Here is a 13,877-nt window from a genome sequence, read left to right on the forward strand (position 1 = left end):
GATATGACAGCTGGTTACACAAAGGAAAAGGGGCTGGGTTTGAGTGAAAGAGCGGGAAGACTGAGGAATAAAGGGCGAAGCTGTGCTATCGTAAATACAGTATCTTATGCATTCTAAATTACCGCCCATTTGGAAAAAGAAAATGTAATAAATATTTACTCTGGGCTGCGCTTCGGTAGGTTGGTCATCGATGCTGGCTGTGTTGGCCAACAGAGATCTTCCTGTCCTTGGAAGAATGTCTCTGGTGGTAAATTGGATACATTGTAGTATCGTCGTTGTGTGTTAGACTAGATACGTTGTCCATCCTTTCCTAGCCCACGTTTACAGCGGCCACTAGGAGGTATCACTTCCATAGTGAATAAGAGTTCAAAATTCATACCATTCGCAACCAAAGCTCACGCTGAGGTTGGCTTCGTTCTGTAGTTATTATCTGAATCCTTCTGACATCGGACCGTCGTCCTAATGTACCCGGAACAGGAGGTTACATTTTAGTCAAGGGCTTTTATAGTGGAGGGAGAGAAAGGTGTGTTTCATAGTTTATAACCCATGTCTCTAAACAGGGGCGGGCCACTGATTGAGCAGAGCTCTAACCTTATGAAACCCAATTCTCTCATTTGGAGGCTAAAATTATATTTCATTTTTCCCAAATAGTTTCATATTTAAACATTTAAATTGGACAACAATTCCATGTGAATCTTATAACTAGAATGTGTAGACTTTCCCAGATACAGTTCATGTCATCCTGTCATCAGTCATAATGTCTCAGATGACAACCGAACTGACATCATATTCATTAAGTACCAACACATATTTTCAACTGGTTCTATTACTGAAATATGGTTCCATTCCCCCCACCTTTTGATGTTCCCAGACTCTCTATGTTTAACAAAGGCTATTCAAGAGTCCTTCAGTAGAGTCAAGGGAGAGAGGGGAGAAAAGTATTTATGGGGGGGTCATAAACCTTACCCACAGGCCAACGTCATGACAATATTAACACTGTAACAATGATCAATATATATTAACTTCTGAGTGGCGCAGTGGTCTAAGGCACTGCATCTCAGTGCAGGAGGCATCACTGCAGTACCTGGTTCAAATCCAGGCTGCATCACATCTGGCCATGATGGGAGTACAATAGGGTGGCCTTCTAGGCAGAGTTGCAAATAAAAAGCCATATCTCAGACTGGCCAATAAAAAGAAAAGATTAAGATGGGCAAAACTCTGCCTAGAAGGCCAGCATACCAGAATCGCATCTTCACTGTTGATGTTGAGACTGGTGTTTTGCGGGTAATATTTAATGAAGCTGCCAGTTTCTCGAACTAGACACAATGTACTTGTCCTCTTGCTCAGTTGTGCACCAAGGCCTCCCACTCCTCTTTCTATTCTGGTTAGCGCCAGTTTGTGCTGTTCTATGAAGGGAGTAGTACACAGTATTGTATGAGATCTTCAGTTTCTTGTCAATTTCTCGCGTTGAATAGCCTTCATTTCTCAGAACAAGAATAGACTGATGAGTTTCAGAAGAAAGTTATTTGTTTCTGGCCATTTTGAGCCTGTAATCGAAGCCACAAATGCTGATGCTCCAGATACTCCACTAGTCTAAATGACAGTTTTATTGCTGCTTTAAACAGTTTTCAGCTGTGCTAACTTAATTGCAAAATGGGTTTCTAATGATCACTTAGCCTTTTAAAATGATAAACTTGGATTAGCTAACACAAGGTGCCATTGGAACACAGGAGTGATGGTTGCTGATAATGGGCCTCTGTTCGCCTATGTAGATATTCCATAATAAAATCTGCCGTTTCCAGCTTCAATAGTCATTTACAACATTTAACAATGTCTACACTGAATTTCTGATCAATTTGATGTTATTTTAATGGACAAAAAATGTGCTTTTCTTTCAATTACAAGTACATTTCTAAGTGACCCCAAATGTTTGAATGGTAGTTTACATGTAACACTGTAACAATGGTAAATATATACATATTAACACTGTAACAGTGGTCAATATAAATCAAATAATTTCGTGTAGCGAAGTGCTTGTGCTTCTAGTTCCCGACAGCGCAGTAACATCTAACAAGTAATCTAACAATTCCCCAACAACTCCCCAATACACACACATCTAAGTAAAGGGATGGAATAAGAAGAATATGTACATATAAATATATGGATGGGCCATGACCGACCGGCATAGAATAGATGCAATAGATGGTATAAAATACAGTATATACATCTGGGATGAGTAATGCAAGGTATGTGAACATCATTATTGAAGTGGCATTAATAAAGTGACTAGTGATCCGTACATTAAAGTGGCTAATGATTTCAAGTCTGTGTGTAGGCAGCAGCCTCACTGTGTTAGTGATGGCTGTTTAACAGTCTGATGGCATTGAGATAGAAGATAGTTTTCAGTTTCTCGGTCTCAGCTTTGATGCACCTGTACTGACCTCGCCTTCTGGATGGTAGTGGGGTGAACAGGCAGTGGCTCGGGTGGTTGTTTGCCCCCGGTGATGCGTTGTACAAACCGCACCACCCTCTGGAGAGCCCTGCGGTTGTGGACGTACCAGGGTTAGGTTTAGAGTTAGGGTGGACCATTGCCCATGATTTGTACGCCGAGGAACTTGAAACTTTCCACCTTCTCCACTGCTGGCCCGTCGATGTGGATAGGGGAGCGCTCCCTCTGTTGTTTCCTGACGTCCATGATCTACTCCTTTATTTTGTTCATGCAAACTTGATGATTGAGTTGGAGGCGTGCATGGCCACACAGTCAGGGGTGACTAGTGAGTATAGGAGGAGGCTGAGCACGCACCCTTGTGGGGCCCCAGTGTTGAGGGTAAGCAAAGGTGAGATGTTGTTTCCTACCTTCACCACCTGGGGGGCGGCCCGTCAGGAAGTCCAGATTTCTTCTAACCATTTCCACATGGGAATGATCTCTGCGTTCTCTGGTCTTGTCCTTTGGTAGAGTTGCTGTTCTTATCCATTTCCACATGGGAATGATCTCCGCATTCTCTGGTCTTGTCTTTTGGTAGAGTTGCCGTTCTTATCCATTTCCACATGGGAATGATCTCTGCGTTCTCTGGTCTTGTCCTTTGGTAGAGTTGCTGTTCTTATCCATTTCCACATGGGAATGATCTCCGCATTCTCTGGTCTTGTCTTTTGGTAGAGTTGCCGTTCTTATCCATTTCCACATGGGAATGATCTCTGCGTTCTCTGGTCTTGTCCTTTGGTAGAGTTGCAGTTCTTATCCATTTCCACATGGGAATGATCTCCACGTTCTCTGGTCTTGTCCTTTGGTAGAGTTGCAGTTCTTATCCATTTCCACATGGGAATGATCTCCGCGTTCTCTGGTCTTGTCCTTTGGTCGAGTTGCAGTTCTTATCCATTTCCACATGGGAATGATCTCTGCATTCTCTGGTCTTGTCTTTTGGTAGAGTTGCAGTTCTTAACCATTTCCACATGGGAATGATCTCCGCGTTCTCTGGTCTTGTCCTTTGGTAGAGTTGCAGTTCTTATCCATTTCCACATGGGAATGATCTCCGCATTCTCTGGTCTTGTCTTTTGGTAGAGTTGCCGTTCTTAACCATTTCCACATGGGAATGATCTCCGCGTTCTCTGGTCTTGTCCTTTGGTAGAGTTGCAGTTCTTATCCATTTCCACATGCGAATGATCTCCGCATTCTCTGGTCTTGTCTTTTGGTAGAGTTGCCGTTCTTAACCATTTCCACATGGGAATGATCTCCGCGTTCTCTGGTCTTGTCCTTTGGTAGAGTTGCAGTTCTTATCCATTTCCACATGGGAATGATCTCCGCGTTCTCTGGTCTTGTCCTTGTCCTGATGTAATGTCTGGCTCACGGCCACTGTCTGTGGCCACTGACTGCATAAATTACCATAAAACAACCAATTCTCATTTAGAAGACTAAATCACATTATCTTTTCAAAAGTATTCTCATACTTATTCAGTCATCTTGTACAACATTCAGATGTGAACCTGACTGCTGGGAAATGTACACTTTAAGAGATACAGTTGTGTGTTTCCTGTCCTTCATGAGATCACCAAATGAAACACACTCGACATGACTGTCCCTTAAGTGTCCACGGACCATTCCCACATTCTCAAAAATAGAAATATTGTTTAATTCTCCTATTTTGGAGATTAGGAGTTTTTGCAAGAGAAGCTCTTTGTTATCCTTCTCCCTCAATACGGCAGTTTCTACCAGGTATTTATGACCGTTGTAAAACCTGATGTGGGAGAGAGAATGAGAGAGGGGTGGAGCCACGATATACACCCAAAAGGGCCACGTTGTGACACTGGGGACCCATGCCAAATCGTTTGTCTCCTGCGGGGGATAAGGTTTTGTCGTGCCTTCTTCACGTTGAAGCTCTCAACCTGGTCCACTACAGCCCCGTCGATGAGAATGGGGGCGTGCTCAGGCCTCCTTTTTCTGTAGTCCACAATCATCTCCTTTGTCTTGATCAAGTAGAGGGAGAGGTTGTTATCCTGGCACCACACTGTCAGGTCTCTGACCTCCTCCCTATAGGCTGTCTCATTGTTGTCGGGGATCAGGCCTACCACTGTTGTGTCGTCGGGAATCCTAATGATGGTGTTGGAGTCGTGCTTGGCCATGCGGTTGTGGGTCAACAAGGAATACAGGAGGGGACTGAGCACGCACCCCTAAGAGCCCCCTGTATTTTTATTTTTATTTTTTACCTTTATTTAACTAGGCAAGTCAGTTAAGAACAAATTCTTATTTTCAATGACGGCCTAGGAACAGTAGGTTAACTGCCTGTTCAGGGCCAGAACGACAGATTTGTACCTTGTCAGCTCGGGGGTTTGAACTTGCAACCTTCCGGTTACAAGACCAACACTCTAACCACTAGGCGTGGCAGATGTGTTGTTACCTACCCTTACCACCTGGGGTCGGCTTGTCAGGAAGTCCAGGATCCAGTTGCAGAGGGAGGTGTTTAGTCCCAGGGTCCTTAGCTTCATGATGAGCTTACTATGGCGTTGAATGCTGAGCTGTAGTCAATGAATAGCATTCTCATGTAGGTGTTCATTTTGTCCAGGTGCGAAAGGGCAGTGTGGAGTGCAATAGAGATTGCATCATCTGTGGATCTGTTGGGGCAGTATGGAAATTGGAGTTGGTGTAGGATTTCTGGGATAATGGTGTTGATGTGAGCCATGCTCAGCCTTTCAAAGCACTTCATGGCTACAGACGTGAGTGCTACAGGTCGGTAGTCATTTAGGCAGGTTACCTTAGTGTTCTTGGGCACAGGGACTATGGTGGTCTGCTTGAAACATGTTTGTATTACAGACTCGGTCAGGGACAGGTTGAAAATGTCAGGGAAGACACTGGACAGTTGCTTTGAGTACACGTCCTGGTAATCCATCTGGCCCCGTGGCTTTGTGAATGTTGACCTGTTTAAAGGTCTTACTCACATTGGCTACGGAGAGTGTTATCACACAGTCGTCCAGAACAGCTGGTGCTCACGTGTATGCTTCAGTGTTGCTTGACTCGAAGTGAGCATAAAAGGCATTTAGCTTTCTGGTAGGCTCGTGTCACTAGGCAGCTCACGTTTGGGTTTCCCTTTGTAGTTCGTAATAATATAATCCCCCTTATCTGTATTGTAAAGCGAGAAACACAATTTAAGTAATCTTTGCATCAGTAATTGTGTTGTCATGGACAGACTGGGGATTTTTGGAGCATGAATGTGACTGATTCTATAATTTGTTGCTGGAAGGAAATCAGGTGTTTTCACACAGATTCCTCTGTCCTGTTTTATTGTCATTGTTTTTAAATGACAGGCAGCTGTTGTGTTGTCATAAAATTATCTTGGTGGGTTAGTTTGTTTTCCCAGCAGTATGGTGCCCTTGAAGGACAGATTTAATTTGATCCAAATATCAGCAGAAGGTTAATTCTGGGAAATAATAAACTATGCTGCCTGGAGTGTGGTTTGTTTGGAGTGTTTGTGTGTGTATATGTGTCCCAGTGGATGCTGCTGAGGAGAGGAGGGCTCATAATAATGACTGGATTGGTGTGAATGGAATGGTATCAAACATTCCAACCATTAATACGAGATGTCCTCCCCCAGCAGACTCCGATGCTGTATGTTTGTGTGCGTGCGTGTGCTCATGCGTGTGTGCGTGCCACCATCTAAGAGCGAGAGATCTGGCACCAGGAAGTGTTGTAAGTGCTACTATGTATATGAATTTGTTCTAGATAGCTACAGGAAGTGTAGTAAGTGCTACTATGTATATGAGTGTGTTCTAGATAGCTCCAGATATATTAGTCTGAACTCTCTCTTTCTATTCCAGGACTGGCCTCCATTATGAAGAGACTCTTGACTAAATATGATAACCTGTTTCAGATCTCCTTCCCCTACTCCATGGGCTGGCACGGTAAGAGAGAAACAACTCTCAGAAACAATATGATGAAATAAGATTATACTGGCAAAGACAGCTATTATTTATTATAGATTATAACAGCTGTCAAATTGCTTGGAGGGAATTGTCTTGCTTCTTGAAAATGTGTGCATCAGAAGTTGCTAAGTGTTTTAAAAATTCACCGATAAATTGGACCACATGGAAAACTAAAGACGTAGAAACTGTACATTTCTTGGTAATAGGAAATACATGTATTTCCATGACAGAATTAAAAAGCAATTTTGTATTGACAAATACAGCTTTTGCCAAGAGTTTGCAAAGCTGTCATCAAGGCAAAGCGTGGCTAATATTTAACACTTTAAACACTTTTCACGCTACAGGATTCCATATGTGTTATTTCATAGTTTTGATGTCTTCACTAGTATTCTACCATGTAGAAAATAGTAAAATAAAGAAAAACCCTGGAATGAGGTGTGTCCAAACTTTTGACTGGTACTGCATGTTTACTACCGTCCTACTGTAGGCTACTGTATATATCTACTACCATCCTACTGTACGCTGTATATCAACTACCATCCTACTGTAGGCTGTATATCAACTACCATCCTACTGTAGGCTACTGTATATATCTACTACCATCCTACTGTAGGCTGTATATCAACTACCATCCTACTGTAGGCTACTGTATATATCTACTACCATCCTACTGTAGGCTGCTGTATATCTACTACTGTCCTACTGTAGGCTGTATATCTACCAACATCCTACTGTAGGCTACTGTATATGTCTACTACCATCCTACGCTATGCTACTGTATATATCTACTACCATCCTACTGTAGGCTACTGTATATATCTACTACCATCCTACTGTAGGCTGTATATCAACTACCATCCTACTGTAGGCTACTGTATATGTCTACTATCATCCTACTGTATGCTACTGTATATAACTACTACCTTCCTACTGTATACATCTACTACTATTCTACTGTAGGCTGTATATGTACTACCATCCTACTGTAGGTTACTGTATATATCTACTACCATCCTACTGTAGGCTGTATATCTACTACCATCCTACTGTAGGCTGCTGTATATATCAACTACCATCCTACTGTAGGCTGCTGTATATCTACTACTGTCCTACTGTAGGCTGTATATCTACCAACATCCTACTGTAGGCTACTGTATATGTCTACTACCATCCTACGCTATGCTACTGTATATATCTACTACCATCCTACTGTAGGCTACTGTATATATCTACTACCATCCTACTGTAGGCTGTATATCAACTACCATCCTACTGTAGGCTACTGTATATATCTACTACCATCCTACTGTAGGCTGTTTTTCTACTACCAATCTCCCGTAGGCTGTGTATCTACTACCACCCTATCGTAGGCTGTATATCTACCAACATCCTACTGTACGCTACTGTATATATCAACTACCATCCTACTGTAGGCTGTATATCAACTAACATCATACTGTAGGCTACTGTATATGTCTACTATCATCCTACTGTATGCTACTGTATATAAATACTACCTCCCTACTGTATATATCTACTACTATTCTACTGTAGGCTGTATATGTACTACCATCCTACTGTAGGTTACTGTATGTATCTACTACCATCCTACTGTAGGCTGTATATCAACTACCATCCTACTGTAGGCTACTGTATATGTCTACTATCATCCTACTATATGCTACTGTATATATCAACTACCATCCTACTGTAGGCTGTATATCTACTACCATGCTACTGTAGGCTACTGTATATATCAACTACCATCCTACTGTAGGCTACTGTATATCTACTACTGTCCTACTGTAGGCTGTATATCTACCAACATCCTACTGTAGGCTACTGTGTATGTCTACTACCATCCTACTGTATGCTACTGTATATATCTACTACCATCCTACTGTAGGCTACTGTATATATCTACTACCATCCTACTGTAGGCTGTATATCCACTACAACTCTACTGTGGGCTGTATATCAACTACCATCCTACTGTAGGCTACTGTGTATATATCTACTACCATCCTACTGTAGGCTACTGTATATATCAACTACCATCCTACTGTAGACTGTATATCTACCAACATCCTTCTGTAGGCTACTGTATATGTCTACTACCATCCTACTGTATGCTACTATATATATCTACTACCATCCTACTGTAGGCTACTGTATATCAACTACCAATCTACTGTAGGCTGTATATTAGCTACCATGCTACTGTAGGCTGTATATCAACTATCATCCTACTGTAGAATACTGTATATATCTACTACCATTCTACTGTAGGCTGTATATGTACTACCATCCTACTGTAGGCTGTGTATCATCTACCATCCTTCTGTAGGCTGTATATCTACTGCCATCGTACTTTAGGCTACTGTACATATCTACTGCCATCCTACTGTAGGCTGTATCTACTACCATTCTACTGTAGAATACTGTATATATATATACTATCATCCTACTGTAGGCTACTGTATATATCTACTATCATCCTACTGTAGGCTACTGTATATATCTACAACCATCCTATTGTAGGCTGTATATCAACTACCATCCTACTGTAGGCTGTATCTACTACCATACTACTGTATATATCAACTGCCATCCTACTGTAGGCTGTATATCGACTACCATCCTACTGTAGGCTACTGTATATAACTACTACCTTCCTACTGTAGGCTGTATATATCTACTACTATCCTACTGTAGGCTACTGTATATATCTACTACCATCCTACTGTAGGCTACTGTATATATCTACTACCATCCTACGGTAGGCTGTATATCTGCTACCATCCAACTGTAGGCTTTATATCAGGTACCATCCTACTGTAGGCTGTTTTTCAACTACCATGCTACTGTAGGCTGTGTATTAACTACCATCCTACTGTGGGATACTGTATATATCAACTACCACCCTACTATAGGCTGTATATCTACTACCATCCTACTGTATATATCAACTACCAACCTACTGTAGGCTGTGGATCAACTACCATCCTACTGTAGACTGTCTATTTACTACCATCCTACTGTAGGATACTGTATATATCAACTACCATCCTACTGTAGACTGTATATCTACTACCACCCTACTTTAGGCTGCTGTATATATCTACTACCATCCTACTGTAGGCTGTATACCAACTACCATCCTACTGTAGGCTGTATACCAACTACCATCCTACTGTAGGCTGTATACCAACTACCATCCTACTGTAGGCTGTATACCAACTACCATCCTACTGTAGGCTGTATACCAACTACCATCCTACTGTAGGCTGTATACCAACTGCCATCCTACTGTAGGCTGTATACCAATTACCATCCTACTGAAGGCTGTATACCAACCACCATCCTACTGTAGGCTGTATACCAACTATCATTCTACTCTAGGCTACTGTTTTTATCTACTACCACCCTATTGTAGGCTGTGTATCTACTACCATCGTACTGTAGGCTGCTGTATATATCTACTACCATCCTACTGTTGGCTGTATATCAACTACCATCCTACTGTTGGCTACTGTATATATCAACTACCATTCTACTTTAGGCTGTATATCAACTACCATCATATTGTATGCTGTATATCTACCAACATCCTACTGTAGGCAACTGTATTTATCTACTACTGTCCTACGGTAGGCTGTATATCTACTACCATCCTACTGTAGTCTTTATATCAAGTACCATCCTACTGTAGGCTGTCTATCAACTACCATCCTACTGTAGGCTGTCTATTTACTACCATCCTACTGTAGGCAACTGTATATATCTACTACTGTCCTACGGTAGGCTGTATATCTACTACCATCCTACTGTAGGCTTTATATCAAAGACCATCCTACTGTAGGCTGTATATCTACTACCATCCTACTGTATGCTTTGAATCAACTACCATCCTACTGTAGGTTGTATATTAACTACCATCCTACTGTAGGCTGTGTATCAACTACCATCCTACTGTAGACTGTCTATTTACTACCATCCGACTGTAGGATACTGTATATATCAACTACCATCCTACTGTAGACTGTATATCAACTACCATCCTACTTTAGGCTGTATATCTACTTCCATCCTACTGTAGGCTGTATACCAACTACCATCCTACTGTAGGCTGTATACCAACTACCATCCTACTGTAGGCTGTATACCAACTACCATCCTACTGTAGGCTGTATACCAACTACCATCCTACTGTAGGCTGTATACCAACTATCATCCAACTCTAGGCTACTGTTTTTATCTACTACCACCCTATTGTAGGCTGTGTATCTACTACCATCGTACTGTAGGCTGCTGTATATATCTACTACCATCCTACTGTTGGCTGTATATCTACTACCATCCTACTGTAGGCTACTGTATATATCAACTACCATCCTACTGTAGGCTGTGTATCAACTACCATCCTACTGTATATATCAACTACCATCCTACTGTAGAGTGTATATCGACTACCACCCTACTGTAGACTACTGTATATATCTACTACCATCCTACTGTATATATCTACTACCATCCTACTGTAGGCTGTATATGTACTAACATCCTACTGTAGGCTACTGTATATATCTACAACCATCCTACTGTAGGCTGTATATCAACTACCATCCTACTGTAGGCTTTGTATCAACTACCATCCTACTGTAGGCTGTATATTTACTACCATCCGACTGTAGGATACTGTATATATCAACTACCATTCTACTGTAGACTGTATATCTACTACCATCCTACTGTATGCTGTATATCTCCTACCATCGTACTGTATGCTGTATATCTACTACCATCCTACTGTAGGCTGTATATCTACCAATATCCTACTGTAGGCAACTGTATATATCTACTACTGTCCTACGGTAGGCTGTATATCTACTACCATCCTACTGTATGCTGTATATCTCCTACCATCCTACTGTAGGCTGTCGATTTACTACCATCCTACTGTACGATACTGTATATATCAACTACCATCCTACTGTATGCTGTATATCTACTACCATCCTACTGTAGGCTGTATATCAACTACCATTCTACTGTATGCTGTATATCACCTACCATCCTACTGTAGGCTGTATATCTACCAACATCCTATTCGTCGCCAGACCCACTGGCTCCAGGTCATCTACAAGTCCATGCTAGTTAAAGTTCCGCCTTATCTCAGTTCACTGGTCACGATTGCAACACCCATCTGTAGCACGCGCTCCAGCAGGTGTATCTCACTGATCATCCCTAAAGCCAACACCTCATTTGGCCGCCTTTCGTTCCAGTTCGCTGCTGCCTGTGACTGGAACGAATTGCAAAAATCGCTGAAGTTGGAGACTTTTATCTCCCTCACAAACATCTGCTATCTGAGCAGCTAACCGATCGCTGCAGCTGTACATAGTCTATCGGTAAATAGCCCACCCATTTTTACCTACCTCATCCCCATACTGTTTTTATTTATTTACTTTTCTGCTCTTTTGCACACCAATATCTCTACCTGTACATGACCATCTGATAATTTATCACTCCAGTGTTAATCTGCAAAATTGTAATCATTCGCCTACCTCCTCATGCCTTTTGCACACAATGTATAAAGACTCTTTTTTTTCTACTGTGTTATTGACTTGTTAATTGTTTACTCCATGTGTAACTCTGTGTTGTCTGTTCACACTGCTATGCTTTATCTTGGCCAGGTCGCAGTTGCAAATGAGAACTTGTTCTCAACTAGCCTACCTGGTTAAATAAAGGTGAAATAAATAAATAAATAAAATCCTACTGTAGGCAACTGTATATATCTACTACTGTCCTACGGTAGGCTGTATATCTACTACCATCCTACTGTAGGCGTTGTATCAACTACCATCCTACTGTAGGCTGTATATTTACTACCATCCGACTGTAGGATACTGTATATATCAACTACCATTCTACTGTAGACTGTATATCTACTACCATCCTACTGTAGGCTGTATATCAACTACCATGGTACTATATGCTGTATATCTTATGCCATACTACTGTAGGCTGTATATCAACTACCATTCTACTGTAGGCTTTATATCAACTATATATCCTTACTGGCCTGGTTCATAGATATACAGTCCATTCAGACCCGTACAGGCCTGGTTCATAGATATACAGTCCATTCATAAAGTATTCAGACCCTTACTGGCCTGGTTCATAGATTTACAGTCCATTCATAAAGTATTCAGACCCTTACTGGCCTGGTTCATAGATTTACAGTCCATTCAGACCCTTACTGACCTGGTTCATAGATATACAGTCCATTCAGACACTTACTGACCTAGTTCATAGATATACAGTCCATTCAGAAAGTATTCAGACCCTTACTGACCTGGTTCATAGATATACAGTCCATTCAGACCCTTACTGACCTGGTTCATACATATACCGTCCATTCAGAAAGTATTTGTGCTCCTACACCTGCATTGCTTGCTGTTTGGGGTTTTAGGCTGGGTTTCTATACAGCACTTTGAGAATCAGCTGATGTACGAAGGGCTATATAAATACATTTGATTTGATTTGATATTCAGACCCTTACTGGCCTGGTTCATAGATATACAGTCCATTCAGACCCTTACTGGCCTGGTTCATAGATATGCAGTCCATTCAGAAAGTATTCAGACCCATTACTGGCCTGGTTCATAGATATACAGTCCATTCAGAAAGTATTTAGACCCTTACTGGCCTGGTTCATAGATATATAGTCCATTCAGAAAGTATTCAGACCTGTTTCTGGCCTGGTTCATAGATATACAGTCCATTCAGAAAGTATTCAGACCCTTACTGACCTGGTTCATAGAGATACAGTCCATTCAGAAAGTATTCAGACCCGTTACTGGCCTGGTTCATAGATATACATTCCATTCAGAAAGTATTCAGACCCTTACTGGCCTGGTTCATAGATATACAGTCCATTCAGACCCTTACTGGCCTGGTTCATAGATATACAGTTCATTCAGACCCTTACTGGCCTGGTTCATAGATCTACAGTCCATTCAGAAAGTATTCAGACCCTTACTGACCTGGTTCATAGATATACAGTCCATTCAGAAAGTATTCAGACCCTTACTGACCTGGTTAATAGATTTACTGGCCTGGTTCATAGATATACAGTCCATTCAGAAAGTATTTAGACCCTTACTTGCCTGGTTCATAGATATGCAGTCCATTCAGACCCTTACTGGCCTGGTTCATAGATCTACAGTCCATTCAGAAAGTATCCAGACCCTTACTGACCTGGTTCATAGATATACAGTCCATTCAGACCCTTACTGGCCTGGTTCATAGATATACAGTCCATTCAGAAAGTATTCAGCCCCTTATTGGCCTGGTTCATAGATATGCAGTCCATTCAGACCCTTACTGGCCTGGTTCATAGATATACAGTCATTCATAAAGTATTCAGACCCTTATTGGCCTGGTTCATAGATATACAGTCCATT

General features: G+C 41.6%; 1 protein-coding gene across 2 annotated transcripts in view; it reads left to right on the forward strand.

Moving 5' to 3' along the window:
- The window catches only part of galt (galactose-1-phosphate uridylyltransferase), a 136,305-nt gene that overhangs the window by 103,403 nt on the left and 19,025 nt on the right, over nt 1-13,877 (forward strand). The window contains exon 8 of one of the 2 annotated variants that reach the window (XM_042326360.1): nt 6,307-6,390. The exons of the other annotated variant lie outside the window; for it this stretch is intronic. Within the exon in view, the coding sequence (XP_042182294.1) occupies nt 6,307-6,390 (84 nt within the window). The remainder of the gene's footprint in view (nt 1-6,306; nt 6,391-13,877) is intronic. 2 annotated transcript variants of the gene reach the window in all.

This window comes from Oncorhynchus tshawytscha, linkage group LG09 (genome assembly GCF_018296145.1).
Source record: "Oncorhynchus tshawytscha isolate Ot180627B linkage group LG09, Otsh_v2.0, whole genome shotgun sequence".
Lineage (NCBI taxonomy): Eukaryota > Metazoa > Chordata > Actinopteri > Salmoniformes > Salmonidae > Oncorhynchus > Oncorhynchus tshawytscha.